Here is a 22,161-nt window from a genome sequence, read left to right as displayed (position 1 = left end):
AGACACATGGTAGAGGTGAGTTTGCAATGACCTTGTGCAACCTTAGCCACATTCTCACTGGGCAGATGTCAACCAGGTATGAACAATCCTGTTTATAAAGTGCTAAAACCACAAGGAAGGGAAAATGGGAAAGTGATGCCAGTAATTTTGTTGGTTGGCTGTTCTTCCAAAGTTAGACAATTCTGGGGAAAAAATGTGGAAAATATATCTTCATGTTGCAGAAAATGTGCAGTGAACAAGGTACATAGATAGTGGAAATATACTGTGTATATTTTTCTTCAGTGAAGAATCACAATTTTTTAGGGACTTGTAGTATGCAATATATGTAGTGTTCCACATTTTCAGTTTTTACTGATTTTTTTTTTTACTGGTAAATTACTGGTTATTTTGTTTGTTTTTATTAAAGGGGTTTAGCTTTTACTGATTTATACCTGTTTATCAATCCACTCAGTATTGTTTGCATCCAGGCAAAGCAACATTGACTTCAGTGGGGTCTTGCATGGACACAGAGGTTTGCCCACACAGAGCATGGATTTACAGTCTGATTTATGCATTTAGACTGTAAACTCGTTGGGGTACGGCAAGTGGAGAATTAGTAGGATTATGACATTTTAATCTTTTTTTTTTTTAATGAGCAATTGATTTTTAGACAGACTATGGAAAATCTTGTGCCTCTTATTTTTTGTTAAAACCTATTTAACCTCATCTTTGTATATATCTGTACAGTCCTGACTGGTCTTTGGGCATTATTGTAATATGACATTAAGTAGTAATTATAACTGTTCAGTTTTAACCCATTGTATTAAAGTTAAATTATAATTCATTTATTAATTGGAGATATAAAATATTCATTGGCTTAGCCACAAGGCACTTTACGACACAAGATTTAGCCATCTGTCCCTAGTTATCTCAAAAGTCAGGGTCACAAAATAGTCCCATGTGAGCTAGAGAATTGGGCTATTTATGTTCTGACTCAGTATTTTAAGGTGACATAAAGAAAAAATAACGGGGGTACTTGCTCATTTGATACATAAAGACAAACTACAAGTAAGTTTGGTTATATAATTCTACTTGTTTCTTAAAAACCTCCTATGCAAGTGGAGAATTTGTAGGATTATGATATTTTAATCTTAAATTTCTTTTTTTTAAATAAGCAATTAATTTGTAGTCAGACTATTAAAAATCTCATACCTCTTATTTTTCATTAAAACCTATTTAACTTGAACACCTCACAAACTCTTGGAAAGAGAGATCTTTGTTAATGATTCAGCACTCCCATTTTTTTCAATGAACAGCTGAGCTCTTGCTTTGTTTCTGGGGCCCTTCATGGGGGACCATTAGCTGAAACAGTGAAAATAAGGTCTGATATTTCTAGGGTTAAAAAACAAGCAGAAAACAAACTTAAACCCATACATCATAAAGAATCAAAGGGAACGCACCATTTTTTCCTTTGAATATTACCCTTTAATAGTTGTTTTCCCCTACAAATGGCGAAACTTAACTTTGTCTTCTGTAGGACCAGAACTGTTGCCTTGTAGAATGCAAACCAAAACACACAATCTGTCATATGTTATGAATTTCAATATAGATGTTAATAGTAGGATTATGATTGGTATTAACTCATACTGTAATTATTTCACTATAACCTAACCACAAGATTTGAGACCCTGGCAGATCTCTACTTGCTTTCCATATTTGATAATATCAATCTCAGTGGATATGTAATGTCTTTCCCACACAGTATTTGTTTATTCCCTTCTGATATGCTGGTGTGACCTCTTTGGTCATTTGAGTGATTTGAAATAGGCCTTATCTGGTGTCTCTAGATTTCAGTCAAATAATGTATGTATTAAGTTATTACAAAGTAAGTTATTTATATTATTAATATTAAAATAAATATCCTTCCTTACGGCAACTTTTGTAGAACTAAAATATCAAAGCACAAACTTTAATTTATGTCAGTGGCTACTAGTACAAATGTATTTAACTTGATTTATGGTTATAGAGCCCATGTGGTTACAGCTAGCCACAAGCCACCTAGTGGAGATGCAGCATAAGTCCGCAGGAGTTCTTTGGCCAGGATATCAGCTATACCAGTGGTCCCCAACATGGTGCCCATGGGTGCCATGGCGCCCGCTGGGGCATTTATGTGCGCCCACGTACTGGCTGGTGGACAAGCATCCACTGAAATGCTGCCAAAAAGCGGCGTCATCAAGAGGCATCGCCGCTGAAATGACGCTGATTTTCGGCGGCATTTCAGTGGCGACGCCTCTTGATGTTACCGCTTCTCGGCATTTTGGCAGATGCTTGTCCACTGGCCACGGTCCTCGGTGGCTCGTCGTCCAGTGCTTGCCACCCGGAAAAGGTTGGGGACCACTGAGCTACACCATATCTTTGAACAACATTATATAAGCCAACAGCACACTCATCAGTCGGCGTAGTTGCATTTAATGGTTTTGCCAGCAAAGCATTGTCGGCTAGGGGGTGTAACCTTTTTCATGCTCCTAGCCAACATAGCTATGCCAGCAAAATTTTGTAGTATAGACTAACCTGACGTGAATATGTCTCAAAAATGTTGCCTGTATATCTTACCAAAAACCCGAGAGAGACCTATATGCATGCCTATAAAGAAGCACAGGTTGCTTGAAAGCTAAGGAATTAATACAATTTGTTTATAATGTAGTAACTCAGGATGAAATCCTCGCCTCATTGAAATCAATGGAAATTTTGCCATTAACTTGAATGGGGCCAGATTTTCACCCTCAGAGTGTACATTAATGACTCTTAATAAGTACATTTGCCACCTAAAAGATTCATATTTAATTCTAGCAAATACTTAGTTGATTCCAATTTAATTTAATATGTTCAAATGTTTGTTTTTTCTTTTTTTTGGTGGTATCAGGACTCTATCTATTCCATGATCACAAAATCAAGGATGTTGGCAAGGGGATGAATTCTAAGGCAAATGTCTTGTGTTCCAGAAGCCCTGTGTCCATTTAAAAACAAGTTTTTAATACTTATGGTTGCAAAAAGTTCACATTTTTGAGGTTATAAGTGTCCATCCTGAGCCTTCATAGCTCCTGAGAGAATGAATGATAGATGATAACTGCCCCAGTCACCTCACTTGGTAACCCTTGGCCTCCAGTATTGTGTAGCCATGGAGTGTGACATTTTTCCAAGATACAACAAAATTATGCATTTATTGCAGTGGACAGGCATCCAGTATTTTGTTTTATCTCCCTGCCCTGCTGAGGCCTGCTTGCGAGTGTCTTCTTCTGTAGCTGTCTCCACAAAGGAGAATTAATTAATTATATTACAGTGCATTCTCCCTTCACTTGTTCTATAGAACCAGGAAAAGGGTCATGGAGCCAGGAATGCAGGCTAGGTGGCTAGGCTGCCTAGAGGATAAAGCAGCAGCCAATGAATGGGGAGCTGAAAAGACAAATCACTGAGCCTCCTATAATTTCCTCTCTCCCCCAGCATGTGGAGAACACAGCCCAAAAAAACCCACCTAGCATCAAAAATAATAATTGCTGAAAATAATCACTGACAAATATTTCATGACTGAGTGTTTTCAGCTGTGAGCCATAATCATGTATGTTTGGGGTGGAATGGAATTGGAATGAAGGTTATTCCGTTTCATGGAGATACGATCAATTGACAATGCTGCAGATTTTAAAGGTGCTTAATATAGAGTCTGGTCCCATTGTGCTGTGGAACATACAGGGCTCTGGCTATCGTAGAAGGAGGTGCTATAGACACTTAACAAGTGTATAGCACTTGAAGCCCACTGGTTGAAACTAAAGATGTTCCTCTTTGGTTGTATAATAATAATAAAATGAGCTCACATATTGCTCTTTATACCAAGGTACCTCACAGCATTGCACAGATAATGTAAATTAAAGAATTTGAGTTTTAAAACAGAAAAGGGGAAAAAAGCAAAATAGGACAAATGTATTTTGTTTAATTGACTCCACTGTGAACAGTAACTTTACACACACTAGCTAAAAGCTCTAAAATCCATATTATTTGAAATAGTTGCATAGGAGCAGTGAGAAGACCCATATCAGCAGATATCCAACTGTGGCTCATTACATGGGAAATGAGGAGATAATATAAGTGCTAAGGGTCAAGACCATACAAAGTCTTATACTGATTGTGAGAGAGCACCCATGAAATGGATGATGATTGGGGGTGACAAGCCTTGCTGCTGAATTTTAAGGTTTGCTGAAGCTGAGGCAGTGCCATATCGGAAAGGCTTGTCCTGGCACAGTATTGCAAATGTGTCATCTGGCTGTCACAAGGACACAGAGTACCGCTTGGAAACAGCAAGAATTAAGCTGTAGTCCTAAAATGGTAAATGCTGATTCATATGTGGAATAAATGTATTTCTCAAAGGGCAGCACAAGGTTTATTGCCCTTGTAAAACTGTTCCTATTAAGTCCTTAAAAAAGAAAAAAAAACCTCCAGTGTTTTCTGTCTTTGATGCAGAAAGATGTATTAAATGCTCTCTTCTGGTTGGTTCACCTCAAAATGCAGATAATGTGTTTCATAAAGTGCTATTGGACAAATTTGTCCTAAAGGGACATGAGTGTTCAGAACAGTGGCATTCAACCTTTAACAGAGAAATTGAGTTTAAACAAGAAATAGATTTTGACAATTAGATGCAAATGGCCATAGTTTAATGGACTATGTCTTAATATTTATGTTTATACTCTATTAAGTTTTGGGGCTGGCCTCCCTGAAAAACCCTAGCTTCTTTTCAGTGAGATACAAGTAGATGTTTCTTCATCTGAAAAATTGGTCATATGGGTTGTCACAGACCCACAGGATCGGTGCTACGCTCTAGTTTTTAAATAGTCTCTTGAAGGAATCCCTTCAGTAATAGAGACTGCAAAGGGTCTCATTTTTCCTTCAAGGTAGGCCATGCAGCCTCACCTCCTCCAAGACTGAGTCTCTAGGCACGGACACTTCTGCTTCACACTGAGCTCCTGGTCAGAGACATTTACATTCTTCAGGGACCAATGTACCTCATAAGTATTTGCAGTGCCACCAGGCAACATTTCTAAAGCAATAGGATTTTGTAGTTAATTGGAACACAGCATCAGAATTCCTTAGGTTAGCACAGAGAAATAAACATTAAGACATAGTCCATTCTGCCAAGCCTGAGCAATCCACTAGCCAAGCTGTAATGGATTCTGTTTCAGGCTGTGTTCTTCTCTGACCCCTTTGTCAGTCCCCGGTGAGAGCAGCTAGCCAATTCCAGAAGCCGCCCTCTTTATACCTTGCTTGTCACCTCTCAGTCCTTTTGTTCGAGCTGGTCTCTGTTCAGCTACCCTGCTGAGAGGTGAAAGGAAAACCTCCTCCTTCTTGGTCATTGATTGTAGGTGGGCATGATCTGGTCTTTGGGGCTTCCCATTGTCTCTTTCAGATTCTACATTGATATGGGTTGGTTTCAGCAGGTTCCAGACAGTTCCTTAACAACTCATTCATTGCATTCCAGACAGCAAGGCAACACACACTCTCCAGTTGTCTCTTGTGATGCCCTGAGAGCCCTCCTCTACCACCACCCACACTGGATAGCATTGCAAAGTACAATGGGAAACTGAGATGCGCACAGGATTCATTTAAAGAAAAAATCACCAAAAAAATCTCATTTTGTCAGAGGAGCTATAACTTGAGAGGTTGCCATGGCTGCCTTTAAATCTTTTTTTAAAGGAACTGCCTTTATCTCCATTCATTCTTTTTACCTTGTGCTGAAATTCCCAGCAGGGGTGCCTGTTCATGTTCTCTGTGATGGGAATACTGCCTATAAGGAAATACTGTGCAACTACCAACTCATTTCACTTAGGTCACAGAACAGCGCTTTTGGTTGGTGATAATTTTGGCTTAATCTGGCTTTATTTAAACCAGGAATGTAAAGAAATGTATGTATGTTCTACTACTACTACTCTGGCATTTCATTTTTCACATTTCCCCCTTTTCTTTTCAGCTTGTTTGACATGGGAGGAGAATATTACTGCTATGCTTCTGACATTACCTGCACTTTTCCAGCAAATGGAAAGTTCACTCCTGACCAGAGGGCCATCTATGAAGCAGTGCTTAAGTCATCTCGAGCTGTAATGAAGGCAATCAAACCAGGTAAAAGATTGCTATATGTCAACAGAAATTGACAAGCTTAGTGGGAACATTCAAGCTGTCAAAACAATTATGCTGGGTCTCAAAGGGTTGGAAAAAGCAAGAAACTGATCACCAGATCATAGTTTAATAAAAATAAAATTGTATGGTGAGAGTCCTATTGCTAAGTTTAAATAGCTATTAGTGGTGCATAGAAATGATCATATATATTGCTCATCCAGCCCAGTATTGTCAGGAAATAACATACGTTGAGAAATTTCTGTATTAATTAATATTCACGTTTCTCTGAATACCTTAAAGGTGGCAGTGGTGGTTGTTATATCAATTTAAATTGGCCACATTTTGTGGAGATTTTAGTGAGTATTGCCAGCCTTTTTTGGCTCCTGAAAGTCCTTGTTCATTTCACTTCTGCTTTTTTTTTCTACCTCCATTTCCAAGTGTTACTACACAAAGAAAATCATACGATTACAAATCCCTAATGTGGCAGGCTCCAGAAAAAGAATTTACATACACAACAAAAATCAGCAGCTACTTTTTCTGTAGAAAATAATATTTCTCTCCAGTTGTAGAACTGGGACTTTGACTAGCCTTCACAGAAGTTAGAGATGCCAGTAAAGAACTATTTTCAGAATATTAGAGAGAGAAAGAGAGAGAGCACTAGGGCTTCTAGATACTATGATAATAAAAATAAGTTATTACTATATAAAGATATAAAATAAATGCTCTCTTTGGTTACATCACGTCATCTTTATGGAGAATATGTGCTGCTAAAGAAAGCTAGCACTGCAAAATAGTGTGTACAGGATTTTTACTGGTGCAATTTAGGAATTTACTTTTGAAACTTTGGCCCTCAAATGAGGTTAGTGATATCATCTCTGAAAATTGATTTTGCTTCTGTTTGTTTCTATTAAATCTAATCTGCTATTAAAGAATAACTTCAGAAGGTTCCCAAAGCTTCAGATTCTATTGTAGCAAAGCATTCATTTGACTCTGTTCTCTGTGTGGGTCAAAATACATATAATTCAGAAGCTTGTATATCCTAGTTTCCAATCCAAAAACAAAACAGAAAAAATCCACGTGGGTTGCAAATACTGTGTTCTGCAAATTGAGAAACCATCATGATGGAATTGTAACTCAAGTGCAACAGCGATTATGCCAAAAAACTGATCTGTAGGAAAAAAGGCATATTCAATTCTATTGCACAAGTAGCAACCTTGGAACCACTTGACAATAGCTATATTACCAAGAAAAAAAATGTAACTGCGTTGTTGATTAAAAATGAAAGTTTGAAGAATAGTAGTTGTGGGAAAAAATTCAAAAAGAGCAGACATTTGTATCAATTTTCTTGATAGGTTAATGATAAAATATTCTAAAAACAGCAATGGAAAGAAACTGCATTTCTGCTTATGTTATATTCTTAATGTTTCATAACCATCTCAGCTAAATCTATGGAAAAAATCAGAAGGGAATTATGGGGACAGAAATATATATAAAGTTTTGAAATTTACATAATTTAATTATTTCATGATTCATCAGGTATTTGCTTCAAATATCTTTATCTCGAATACAAATCTTAATATGCACACACACACACGCACACACACACGTACGTACATGATCACATACAATTTTTGCCACAGACCCCCTGCCTTATTAAGTGCACATTATAGATGGTGCGCACTTAATGAGCAGCTATTATATATTTTTATCCTCATTATTAAGTGTACAGCCCCATGCCTTATTTCTGCACCTGCTCTGAGAGAGAATTATTAGCTTCCTCATTAATTTCAGTGGTTCTCATCACTATAATATCTAAGTACTCAGAAATATTAACTAGTTTATTTTCACAACACCCCTGTGAGGTGAAGGCATAGTATTATCCCCGCTTTACAGATGGGGAACTGAGGCAGAGAGATTAAGGTCAAAAGTATCCATTAATTTTGGGTTTGAGATGCCTAAGTCATGATTTTTCAGAGTACTCTTGTCACCTTTGCGTTTGAATCAGGGAGCTTCCTCCATACCAAGAGCACAGGAGAAAGTCTCTTCCTGCTTACAGTTCCAATCTCTGGACACAGACCTGGCTTATCCCTCCACAAACCAGAGCAGCAACTGCAGAAGAAGTTGGAGAGGGCTTGGGCATGCTCATTGCCAGGGCTGGCGTTAGGAGGCAGCAAGCAGGACAATTGCCTGGGACCTAACGAACCTAAGTTACAACACATATACAGAGTCGCTGTGGGTAATGCAAATATTATAGTAATCTCTAAAAGTGGAACTAAATCACACTAAAGCAGAGGTTTGCAAGCTGGCAGGGGGGCACACTCTCCTAGGGGAGCGCAGAGGAATGTTTGGGGGTTGGGGGGAGCAGAGACACCAGGTGGCTCAGGCTTCAGCTCTAGGTGGCGGCTCATGCTTCAGCTTTGGCCCTGGCCAGTGGGGCCCACTCCTTAATTTCTGCCCTGAGCCCCAGCAAGTCTAACACGAGTCCTGCTCATTACAGATGGAATCTTCAGGGAATTTAGCTGCATGCTCTTTCAAGTCTGGACTGAGCACGCGCAAGCTGCAATTTTTCTCAAAGGCTTTTAAATTGGCCAAATTTGGGCAGATTTTCTGAACAGCAAAAGGCCCATTCCTAACACAAAGATTAGCTCCTGCCACATTTCAAGTCCTTGCTCCAATGCATGGAGGCACTAGAACTTCTCAAAGAAAAGTTCTCCAGAACAAAATATATCTTTCTCTAGCCTCATTCTCAGAAATGACTGAGACACTTTGACTGAAATTTCAAAATAAATAATAGAATAAAATAAAATAAACAGCTGGAGGCAGTCACCTCCGATGGAAAATTTTAACCCAAATAATTAAGCTTTGGTGCAGTTATAAGCAACTGAAAGCAAGGTTTTGAAGTGAGAAGTTTCAGGAAAACATAATAATGGACAGTAGTAAGAGCCCCAATGGACACAAAGAACTAGTATCCTAATAAAATATCTTCTCATACACGTTCACCTAAAATACGAGTACTTCCAAATAGGTTGTTTCTGCCTCCAAACTAATGAAGATATAGGCATGTTTAAATGGATATTTATAATTACTATTGCGGACGATACCAAGCTTGGAGGGGTTGCAAGTGCTTTGGAGGATAGGATTAGAATTCAAAATGATCTGGACAAACTGGAGAAATGGTCTGAAGTAAATGGGATTAAATTCACTAAGGACAAATGCAGAGTACTCCACTTAGGAAGGAACAATCAGTTGCACACGGACAAGATGAGAAATGGCTGCCTAGGAGGGAGTACTGCAGAAAGGGATATGGGTTTCATAGTAGACCACAAGCTATATGTGAGTAAACAGTATAACGCTGTTGCAAAAAAAGTGAACGTCATTCTGGAATGTATTAGCAGGATTGTTGTAAGCAAGACACGAGAAGTAATTCTTCCGCTCTGATTAGGCCTCAACTGGAGTATTGTGTCCAGTTCTGGGCACCACATTTCAGGAGGTGGAAAAATTGGAGAGAGTCCAGAGAAGAGCAACAAAAATGATTAAAGGTCTAGAAGACATGACCTAGGAGGGAAGATTGAAAAAATTGGGTTTGTTTAGTCTGGAAAAGAAAAGACTGAGAGGGTACATAACAGTTTTCAAGTATGTAAAACGTTACAGAGAGGAGGAAGAAAAAATGTTTTTCCAAACCTTTGAGAATAGGACAAGAAGCAATGGGCTTAAATTGCAGCAAGGGAGATTTAGGCTGGGCAATAGGAAAAACTTCTTAACTGTCAGGGTGGTTAAGCACTGGAATAAATTGCCTACAGAGGTTGTGGAATCTCCAGCATGGGAGATTTTTAAGAGCAGGTTAGACAAACACCTGTCAGGAATAGTCTAGATAATTAGTCCTGCCGCAAGTGCAAGAGGCTGGACTAGATGACCTCTTGAGGTCCCTTTCAGTTCTGATTCTATGATTTATTGTTTGGTTAGGCCCTGGTTTAGCAAAGTGCTTACACAAGCGTGGGACCACTGAGTTCAGTGATTCATGTGGTTAAATGTCAGCACATGCTTATATACCTTGATGAATCAGGGCCTTAGTGTTGATTCCATACAAATATCCTTAGCTTTTGGAGCCACTTTCTTGGATTTGTAAACTAGTTTCACGGTGCATTGGGGTTTTTTTAGGGTAGGGGTTAGACTCACGATGTTTCAGCAACCAGTAAAACTCTTCATCAAAAATTGGAGGGAGTTACTAAATAGTGAAGTCTGCATTCTGTTTGCCCTCTCCCATTAACCTCAAATATTCAAAGAATTCTTGTAAATAATTATGATCTCACAACAGAACTGCTCTTCTGACACCACTTTGAAATCCCAGTTTAATGAAGGGATGTGAACAAAAGGAAAAGATGACCTGTGATATACAAATAAAAATGTTACCCATTAGTAATGAAGACAACAAAACTGTGTAGACAGCATGGTCTTTTGCTTAGTGCCAAGGGATTGCAGTTGTGTTCCTCACTCTAGCACTGATTTGCTATGTGACCTTTTGCAAGCCACTTCACCTCTCTGTGCTTCAGTTTTGCTGTGTCAGAGACAAGTTCATACTTATCCAACTTTGAAAAGCCCTTTACCATCCTCCTGTGAATACTGTTACCTAAAAGCTAGTAATGTTCCAGTAGTGACCCACCACACAGTAGCAAGACTGCTGAAAACTGTGGTATTTGGGAAATTTCTATAGAATAATCCAGGGGTTCTCAAACTTCATTGCACGCTGCCCCCTTCTGACAACAAAAATTACTACACGACCCCAGGAGGGAGGACTAGAGCCTGAGCCTGCCTCAGCCCTGCTGCTCCGGGCATGGGGGCCAAGGCCCAAGGGCTTCAGCCTCAGGTGGGGCGCCTGTAACCGGAGTGCCACCACTTCAGGCTGAAGCCATCAGGCTTTGGCCCCCGGGTGGTGGGGCTTGGGCTTCAGTCCTCAGCCCCAGCAATCTAACACCAGCTCTGGCAACCTCATTAAAACGGTGTTGTGACCCACTTTGGGTCCTAACCCACAGTTTCAGAACCGCTGGAATGGTATATTTTATAAGATTATGACAAATGATAGTGTTGTTATGCCACCACTGTTGTTTCAGGTGACTTATAAAGGTATTTACTTGGTCATAGTAATGAGTATTTAGAAGATGTTAATAAATACACATCTACAAGCCAAATCCCAATTCTTGAGGCCATAATGCTGGTGACATTACATCTTTTAAATGTATTATTGTTTTAGACTTCAGGTTGATAGATGGAAACTTTTTATTTCTTATAGTAAAACTTAGGTCTTTGAAACTACTTGGAATTAATGTTCTAGATAATAAGGGATATACAGTGCACCTTCCATTGTTATCCCTGTTTAAGTTAAATACTCTACGATCCTTAATTTGTAGGCCCTACATCTATTCTGTAAAGTGAGATACAATCACATTCCAAGCATTATTTTTAAATGTATGGACATTTTCAAAAATGACTACTCTGTGTTGTTCAGTAGCTCTCTAGTTCTTGATTTCATTTTCCCACCATATGATACACCATATGATATTAAGAGAATTAAACACCTCTTTCAGTAAGGTCCATTGTTCTAAATTCCTCTTTCTCTAGTCATCTGTTCACAAGCAACAGCTAAGGCCAACTTGGCTACCATTCAATTCCCTATCTGTACTATTATATGATTTAACAAGATTGTATCTCAAGTCCCCACTGAACTGAAATTGCAATCAGACATTAGTTGGGCAGCTGGGCATATTTGTTGATTGATGTTGTTTGTTTCAGTAAAATATGCGAAATTGTTCCAGATATGCACAAAAGTTGTTCACCAAGCCAGCTTATATGCAATGTGAAAGCTATTCTCCTTAATGACATTGCATTTACAGAGCTACATATAGGAGTCTTGTGGCCACAGAACTTTTCAAAGTTGGCATTGGCATTTAGGGGTGTGGGCATATACCTTGAGCCCTCCATTCTCCTTTCCAAAAGAGTTAACCCCATGTCCCTTCTACCTCTCCAGATGGAGTTAGCAGAATCCCCTTCTGAGAAGGTCAGACTTTCCTATGATGAACAATGTTGGGAAAAGTAGTCAAGGAAAAGTTCTCACACCAAGTGCCTCAGATAATGATAGACACAGATGTCTCTGGTATAGTGTGAGGAGCTTAATTAGTAAACTTGACTGTTGATAGCCTTTCAGAGTTGAGGCTCCACGTAAATTTTCTAGTGCTAAGGACCCCTTGGGCTGGTTCTCAGTCATGGACAATATGGTTGTCCTGTAATACCTCAACAGAGTGAGCACATGGTCATTTGTCATATCAAAAGGCAATTAATCCATGGGAACAGTGAGTCCAAAACAAAGAAACCCCCTCTGGCAGGTACAAAAACCACTATGAATGATGACCTGAGTTGAGGGGGTAGATTATTGAGTGGACGTTCAAACCCTCAGTGGCATCTTTACTGACTGCGGTCATCCAGATGTGGACTTGCATGTTAGAACTCAGAGCCAGTGTCTGAGGTTTTGCTCCAGAGTTAGCAGGGACCTGCAAGTTGTATCACTGTCATTTCTTATTTGTGCTGGAGAAATACCCAAAGGCTTGAGTTAGGATTGGGGTCTTAATGTGCTAGGTGCTGTACAACACATAGGAAAGCACAGTACCTTCGCTTAAGAGTTTATAGTCTAATTTCAGACACTTTCTTTTATGTTACAGGGGAAAATGCTCCTTGAAATTTCAATTAGGTGCTAACTAAACATGTGAAAGGTCCTTTGATCCTATGTGAACTCGCTCACATGCCACCTCTTGTGGAAAGTTTTTTGTCTTGACGGCCATAACCTTGATTATTAGGATCTCTGAGTTACTGGCTGTTATGAGGTCAGGTCACCCTTTAACACCTTGTATAGGGAGAAGGTAGTATTTAGGCTTCATCCAAAATTTTCACCTAAATTGATGCATATCAGTGCCTCTATTTTCCCCACAGCCCTAAGCTGTGCTAGAAAGGTGAGCTGCATGTCCTGGATATCAAGAGAGTAGTCAGTCCCCGCCTAGAAATAAACCTTTTTGATGGTCTAATACAATGTTTATGATCTTTGAAGAAAAATGTAAAGGTTGGGCCACTTCAGCTCACATCTTATCTAAATAGATAGGGTTGTACATTGTCTTATGAGATGGCAGATATTTCAGGGCTAAGGCAAAGGGCAGCAACTTCAGTCGCATGTATCTGTAATGTGCCCTTATCTGAAAAGTGTAGAGCTCAGTTTGCACCTTCTCAAATCACCAGTGTCACATCAAGAACTGATTCTGGTTTCGGGAGAGCAGTTCTGCCTATTGAACAGTGACTGAAGAACTCAGCCCTCTTCTTGACAGGGAGGTTACAGCTAGCTAGTCTGCTGCATTTGGCTTCTTCTAGGCAATGTCATTTATGAGAACAAATTACCAAAACAACACCTGTACTCTGAACATATTGCCTCTAACAGAGCCACACTGATTGTGAATGATTCAGAATTCAAGACCTAATGCTTTTGAAGGCTGGGAAGAACTGAGTAATGGCTATACAGGGTGTGGTCTTGATTCCTTTAGACAATAGAATGTAAGGTTTGATTGATGTGCATCCTTGAAAAGGGTTTGTCGCTGAGTGGTCAGGCACACAACTCGGTGGAGGACGTACGTTCAGAGAACAAGAGCTACTGTGCTGAGTAACACCTGTTGTATACAAATAAAATGTAGAGAATGCTTTTTATACAAAAATCAACTTGAAAAATTCTACGGTTCAATTTTTTTCTGCTCTGTTTTTGCTACTTAAGTATGTTCCAAAAGGAACAGAATGGAGAAGATTGTTGAGTTTAGTTAGTATAAGATCTTGGCATGAAATAATACAAATAATTTTAAGAACCTGTTAAAGGCACTAATAGCTACAGAATTTGACATAGGATATTGTACTATTGATGACTTGTTCTCCATGTTATTAAATTGAGCGCACACATGGTCAGGGATGTATGCAAATTCAGAAATTGCAAGGTCACAGATGACTTATTAAACACTTATTCTGAAGAATGATAGTTCCATCTCTCACAAGAGCTCAGGTTTATTTCTGTATATTACAGTTTCTTATGCTGTTTTATAATGTTGTTCATCCTATGTGTTCTACTAAAAAGGAAAAAAACTTAAACACATGAGGAATATCATTATAATTATCCTATTAAAAAAGAATTATCTCATTCATAAATACTGTTGACTACAAGATAAATTTACTAAAATATGTTTCTGTCCATCAGAGATTCAGTATATGGTTTTTCCATTTAAAATTTATTTTTTTATTCTGTGTAGTCCAAATTTGTATAGAGTTATAAGCACATATTGGCTGTCAGTTGTGCTTTCTAAGGACAATCATTTCTTTTAATTTTTTTTTAAAGAATTAACACAGTTTTGTCATGCTCTCAATTGGACTTTTTGACAGCAGCATTACAGAGAGGGACTGGGGAAGACATGAGATTATTTCATTTTTGTTTATTCATTTCTATGTTCCTTACTTGTATTATGGAATTATTTCTGTCCAGGTTTTCTTATTTTAATGCAAACTACTGCAAGTCATTTTTAATTTTCTGTGATATCTAAAGCATGGAAATATTTCTTAGGCATAGAACATTAATAACTTAAGTTGAGGATTTCCTATTGATTCCCCTGAAGGATAAGTGCTTTCAGAGTGCTATGACTAGTCCTTGATATTTAATGAATCCCAACAGATGACATGGCAGTACACTTTTTTCCCCTTTCAATTAAGAATGTGCTCTTACGTTAAAAACAGTTGGAAAGAATCTAATACTTGTTCATATATAATGTTGCTGAAATTAATTGTCCATTTTCTACTGAATTATGCCTATAGTCTTTTCCTGTTCATAGGATAAAATTATTTCTTTGTTCATAAACAAGTTGCACTCTGTTTAAGAGTTAGTTTTGTGTGAGTGACCCAGAAAAGGCATTGTGGCTTCCCATTTTAACTTAAATCAGAATTCATCAACATAAATTGTTTGCTAAAGAAGGCATGTCCATCCCCGAAGGGGTTTGGAAAGTGAGAGGCAGACAAAGTTCTAATATTGAACAACAAGCAACATTAATTGATAAATTGAAAACTTACAACTTTTTTAAAATTGTTAGAAAAGTCTATGAACGAATGCATGTGCATCCTACTGTATTGGGGTGAGAGTCACTGTTAACCATACAGATTAACTGGCCAGAGTTAGCATTAGCTAACAGGAGGAGATGAAAGAAAAGGGGATTACTCTCTGTCAAATTCAGCAAGTCTTTCAGTCCCTCAAAGCAAGAAACAATCTGTTGTAATGTAAGATTATCCTTTTTTCCCTAGATGCAAGCTTTCAGACTGAGAGTCTCTGACTACAAACCCCACTGGGAACTGTTCTTTTCAGTTGTAGACTAACACACAGAAGTTGACCCATGCAGAGTGACCACTGCAACATTAGAGAGGCAAAAATAACAGAGTATTCCCAAACCTATGAAATAAGGCACTTCTGAGAGAAGGCTGCCATTGTGTCCCTGAATTTTCCCCATGTGGCTTAGGTATTGTAGAGATCTGAGACCAGTTGGAACTGCAGTATGTGCAAGACCTACAGTAGACCCAAATTCTGCAAAAATTTATTTATGTGCTTAACTTTAAGCATGTGAGTATTCCCATAAACTTCAATGGCACTATTCGCAACTTTAAATGAAGCATGTGTGAAAGGACTAGGGGTTGAATTTACTTTGTCACTTTTGTTCTTAGCATTTCTCTTTAATATTGATTTTATGTTTTATGTTTCTATTTTTAAATCTGAAAAATAACTTCCCCATTACACCTTACTGGCTATAGCAGTGATATTGCAAGTACAAGTTTTGGATACTGTCATTGTAGGGGAATTAAATTTTTCTTCACATGGTGTCTGATCTGCAGTACTTTACTTCCAATCCAATATTCAAGGGATTGTTGTGTTGTACATTGTAATTTTCATTGATGTGGGAGGTGCATGAGTCCTTCAGGCTTGATACTATATCAAGGTAGCTGTTAGAGAACCAACCTACTAGAAACAGAAGATTTTGTCTGGACAGAATAAAAATTGCCCTGAGTATTATCTGAGCTAAGTTTTTTCTACACTTCAAAGTTTGACAGGTTTCAGAGTAGCAGCCATGTTAGTCTGTTTCAGCAAAAAGAACAGGAGTACTTGTGGCACTTAGAGACTAACAAATTTATTTGAGCATAAGCTTTTGTGGGCTATGGCCCACTTCATTGGATACATAGAATGGAACATACAGTAAGAAGATATTTATACATACAGAGAACATGAAAAGGTGGAAGTGCCTATACCAACTGTAAGAGGCTAATTAATTAAGAGAAGCTATCATCAGCAAGGGAGAAAAACTTTAGAAGTGATCATCAAGATGGCCCATTTCAGACAGTTGACACGAAGGTGTGAGGATAGTTTAAAATAGGGAAATAGATTCAATTAGTGTAATGACTGAACCATTCCCAGTGTCTGTTCAAACTTAAGTTAATGGTATCTAGTTTGCATATTAATTCAAGTTCAGCAGCTTCTCATCGCAGTCTATTTTTGAAGCTTTTCTGTTGTAGACATTGTCTGGTTTGGCCAATGTGCATGGCAAGGGGGCATTGCTGGCACATGATGGCATATATCACACTGGTAGATGTGCAGGTGAACAAGCCCCTGATGGTATGGCTGATGTGATTAAGTCCTATGATGGTGTCACTTGAATAGATATGTGGACAGAGTTGGCAGCAGGTTTGTTGCAAGGATAGGTTCCTGGGTTAGTGTTTTTGTTGTATGGTGTGTGGTTGCTGGTGAGTATTTGCTTCAGGTTGAGGGGCTGTCTGTAAGCGAGGACAGGTCTGTCTCCCAAGATCTGTGAGAGTGAGGGATCATCTTTCAGGATAGGTTGTAGATCTTTGATGATGCACTGGAGGGTTTTTAGTTGGGGGCTGAAGTGACAGCTATTGGGGTTCTGTTATTTTCTTTGTTGGGCCTGTCCTGTATTAGGTGACTTCTGGGTACTCTTCTGGCTCTGTCAATCTGTTTTTTCACTTCAGCAGGTGGCTATTGTAGTTTTAAGAATGCTGATAGAGATTCTGTAGGTGTTTGTCTCTGTCTGAGCAATGTGCCAGCAGTGCCCCTCTGCCATGTACGTTGGCCAGACCGGACAGTCTCTATGCAAAAGAATAGATGGACACAAATCTGACATCAGGAAACATAACATTCAAAAACCAGTAGGAGAACACTTCAGCCTCTTTAATCACTCAGTGACAGACGTTAAGGTGGCAATCTTGCAACAGAAAAGCTTCAAAAACAGACTCCAACGAGAAGCTGCTGAACTTGAATTAATATGCAAACTAGATACCATTAACTTAGGTTTGAACAGAGACTGAGAATGGATCGGTCATAACACTAATCGAATCTATTTCCCCATGTTAAAGTATCCTCACACATTCGGGTCAACTGTCCGAAATGGGCCATCTTGATGATCACTTCTAAAGTTTTTCTCCCCTGCTGATAATAGCTTCTCTTAATTAATTAGCCTCTTACAGTTGTTATGGGCACTTCCATCTTTTCATGTTCTCTGTATGTATAAATATCTTCTTACTGTATGTTCCATTCTATGTATCCGATGAAGTGGGCCATAGCCCACAAAAGCTTATGCTCAAATAAATTTGTTAGTCTCTAAGGTGCCACAAGTACTCCTGTTCTTTTTTCAAAGTTTGAGTTTCCCCACTAAAACTAAACCCAAAAGTGCTGCTACTCTTAACCCGAATATGTGCATCTTTGAAGATCTTGTGGTGAAACTGACTAAGCATGACAAATTCTGCTGGGATTCACTGCAGCTTGTTTCAAAAATTGCACCTTTACAGGCTCCTAGATAAAATGTTATATAAAAGGAACCCAGAGGTGTGCTGTATCCATTCAGTGGACTTAGGCTACTGTGTTTTAAGAAAAACGATATCCTAGTTTAAAATTATCTTGGTGACATGACACACATTAAAAATCATCAAAATATTGGGCTTATAATGGAAGAAATAACTGACCATTATCGACATATAGCAACAAACTGTTGATTACCAGTGCAAAATAGGGCCCAAGTTTGAAAATTGTGTGACTAAAAGATAGGCACTTGGATATGTAGTGCATTTAGGTAACTTATAAGTAATCATGCACCCACTATGCACAATTGAGATCAGGTTACAGTTTCCCCACATTTTCTGGGTTCTTGACAAAATTTCCCCAAAATTCAAAGGTTTGTGGATTTGACTTTGGGCCTATTTCTGGTCATCAAATGTAGTTGTAAATTTTAGTTCCCTTACATCTTCCTGTTTTGGTTTGTTTGTAGAAGATAGAGATTCTTGTTAGCGGTTACGTGCCATTTTTTGTCACAGCTACCCAGTGAAGGCTAAGAAACATGCTCAGCAAACTAGTTTATTCAGCCACTTCAACAGCAAGACAATACTATTTATAATAAAGTGTAATTTTATAATCTTTTTTTGTTGATGTTCAGGGGACATTTGCGAAGCTAGGTTGTTTGGGAACCAAATCTAGAAAACTGATAACAAATTATTTGCTGTCTGATCTGTTGGGCAAAAAGGAAGCTTTGAAAATCTGAAATGTAGCAATTTTTTTCAACAAAATGAAAAGAAAAGAAAGCATCATCTTACATTCAAATAATGTTTAATAAGAATTTGCTTAGCATTTTTAGGGAGTTTTGTTTTATGTCTGCTATGTTTGTTACGTGTCTAGCCAATCTTAACATGTTCCACTGGCTCACTGACTGAGACAGGGATTGCACAGTTCGTCTGCATTTTAGTGGCACTACCAGGGGATGTCAGACCTTTTGCCCTTGTTTGTAGACACTCAGAAATTAAATATAACCTAACCTTAACACAGTTTTGGGAGAAATTTAGTATAACCTTGCACAGTATTTTTTTTATAAGTATTGTGACATCTGTACTGGCAAATCCCTGCTAAATCACTTGTGGTTTAATCATTGTCACAATTATAACCGCAAAATACCCTAACTAGCAGCAAAAAAATTACTTTGTGAGACCTTTTGACAACAGTCTCCAAACAGAAGTGACTAAGTACCAAGCAGTAATTCCAAGTTATTTTTGTATACTGTTGTTTTATATTCTAATAAAACTTAAGTAAATAACCTCAGATTACTTGGTTGACAAGATAACAGGGATAGCAGTAGTTTATGAACAACTATAAAACCTTTTCTTACTGTGATATTCTTGTAAATTGCTTGTTTAAGATAAATAATGGGATTATCCCGCCTTTTAAAAATGTCAGTTACAAAGTTACAGTACATCTAATTAAATTAAAATATTGTTTCTAATTCTCAACTTCATTGATCTCATTCTTCTCCTTTCTATATCACCAAAATTTTCTTGGCTCCAAATGAACTTCCAGAGAGAGTGAGTGAGAGCAGTGTTTTCGTGTGATGTTTTAAGTCTTTAAAAGGTATATTTTAGAAAATATTACCAAGTAGTTTGGCAATTTAGGGGTTGGTGGGAAAATATTCTAAAAAAATAAAACACAGGTGTCTTTTTTTTTCCTGTAATACTATGCCTAGATACCTTTAGTTGAGTATCTGATAATTTCAGATTATTGCTAGAAATTATGTAACTATGTCTATATCTCTATATATCTATATCTACAGATATGGTTCTGTCTTTTTTTAAATATAATTATGCTAAATGAATTGATTGTGCCATTTTTAAGCACATTATACCACATATATAACAAAACTGTAAAATAATAGTACTTTTAGCACAGTAGCTTTCTCTATAGATTACGAACCGTTGATGTTATATTTTTTGCTACTTAATCCCTGGACTGTCACATTTCATTATCTGAATTGCCCAACAGCCTGGTCATTGTTATATATTTCAGAATGTATATTTAAAACTCTTTAATATTTACATTGCATGTATCACTGTAAAAGGTGCTTTTTATCCTGACCTTTTGCCCAAAAACATGCTGAATGGCAACTAACCAATCAAAACTTAATGAGCCTTGGTAACTGATTTCAGTGAGAAGCTCAGTCATTGGTTCACTGACCTGTATTACACAGTATCTCATTTGGCAGTGAATTAAGAATAGAGCAGACACATCATCAGCAGATTTTCCTGAGTGCAGAATTCTCTTGGTACTAACTTCCAAAGTCCAAGGACGCTTCAATCTAGCTTTCTAAACCTGATCTGTCAGTGCGGTATAACCAGCTTATAAATTGGTTTAAAGCTAATAATTGAACTAACCTTTCTACATTAAAAAAAACCCATAATATTTTGGTAACCATGATAAACTTCTCAGTAACTGATAAATAAAGATCCTGAATAATACAAACAGTGAAACATTTCAGAGGGTGTTTGGGGATGCAGGACTAATACAAAATGGTATTAAAGCACAATCAACTGTTATGATTACATTTGCAATAATGCATATAAATAATGCTTTGTCAGCTGGAGCAAGATTGATGTACGCATCTTTGCTTTTATACTCCCCTTGGTCTCATCCAAATTAAGTGATTTTGCTGTAATATGAAAAGAGGTTACTGACAAGATTCTGCTCTCAACTGTCCATAGCGAACCTTGACTACCATATTTCTTTTTCTTTTCCCCTTTCATGTTCCCATTGCCAACATGTGTCAAGAGGGCAGAGTATCAAAACTGGGGGCTCTGATAAAAGCCAGGAGTCCCAGATGCACTTTCTAATTAATTTAGAATCTTGCTGGGGGACACTTGCTGGTCAGCTAAAGCCAGATTTGTATGTGCCATTGTATTATAAAAAAACATAATCCTATTTTGATTGTTTAGTTATAACTGCAACCCTTGTCAATTTCACTCAACACAATTTTAGGATTTAAATTAAACTTTCAGTATATGTTTTTATATTATAAAACATTAAAATATATTAACACAAAATTTGCATACAAATTTCTCTCTCTCCTGCTTGAGTTAGTTTGCAAACTTGTTTCTTGAGTAGACTGCTCAAAATTTTTAAATATTTGTCAGATTACTCTGAAATACTTGCTTCTCATAGTAAAATTAATGGTTTTGAGGCTTTCTTAAGGTTACCAGTTAGGAAAGGTTTGATGGAAAGCTTATCACTCGAAAAGCTCTGTTAATTTGCTGTTTAAAAAAAATAAAACAAAACACTATGTTTGCACCATATTATCCGAGCTTATCTCCAGCGTGACAATCAGTTCATATCTAGCAAGACGGTGACTCCTGTATTTTTTACTCCAAGAGCAGCAAGTTCATTCTACTTAGTTCAATATCTCCAGTTGGCTCAAAACTGCTAGTGTTTGTCCTTACCACACCAGTAATGCGTGATCGCATTCTACTGTGCAGTAGATTAACAAAGGTCTTAACATTTTCCTGTCTCCCCAGAGAATATCCATTTAACCAGATAAAATAATCTGCAGGTGAAATATTTTACAGTTTAGATTTAGAACCATTTGAACTCGTAGCAAACAAGGCAGCCGAGTTGTTCAAAATACAAACACCTTTTTAAGACAAACACATTAAATGAAACATAAAGACAAATAGCGGAATAGCAAATATAGCTGTCTATGCACTTCACGGCCTTTGTTTATTTTTTCATTTAAAAATCTTCGATGTATTTTAATACCTATATCACAGGCCTGCTTGCAAAATGATACATGAATCATTTAAAAGGGTCTCTTAGGCAGTACTTAATTTCCCTATAGCCAGTGCTTTGCCAGTGCTATTTACGGCTACAAGAGTGCGATTCAGAGATTGGAACTGAAGTGATTCTCTCCTATGACTCAACTAATAAAATTTGTCAGAACACTAAAGAAGATTTCATGTTCTCTCTCTCTCTCTCTCTTTTTTTTTTTTTTTACACTCTCGCCTCTGAATATTGTAATAGGTGCAAGCCTCAGAGTTCCCATCCAACTTTAACTTTTCTGAACTCAAGGATCATTCCGAACTGGAGCTTTGGTTCTGATA

At 37.8% G+C, this 22,161-nt stretch overlaps 1 protein-coding gene across 4 annotated transcripts in view; it reads left to right on the top strand.

Annotated features, from left to right (window-relative positions):
• The window catches only part of PEPD (peptidase D), a 215,716-nt gene that overhangs the window by 163,366 nt on the left and 30,189 nt on the right, over window positions 1-22,161 (top strand). For all 4 annotated transcript variants that reach the window (XM_030581535.1, XM_030581536.1, XM_030581534.1 and 1 more), the window contains one exon: window positions 5,993-6,141. In XM_030581535.1, coding sequence (XP_030437395.1) covers window positions 5,993-6,141 — 149 coding nt within the window. The remainder of the gene's footprint in view (window positions 1-5,992; window positions 6,142-22,161) is intronic.

Source organism: Gopherus evgoodei, chromosome 12 (genome assembly GCF_007399415.2).
Source record: "Gopherus evgoodei ecotype Sinaloan lineage chromosome 12, rGopEvg1_v1.p, whole genome shotgun sequence".
Lineage (NCBI taxonomy): Eukaryota > Metazoa > Chordata > Testudines > Testudinidae > Gopherus > Gopherus evgoodei.
The sequence above is the reverse complement of the archived record's forward strand: the minus strand, read 5'-3'. Positions and strand labels throughout refer to the sequence as shown.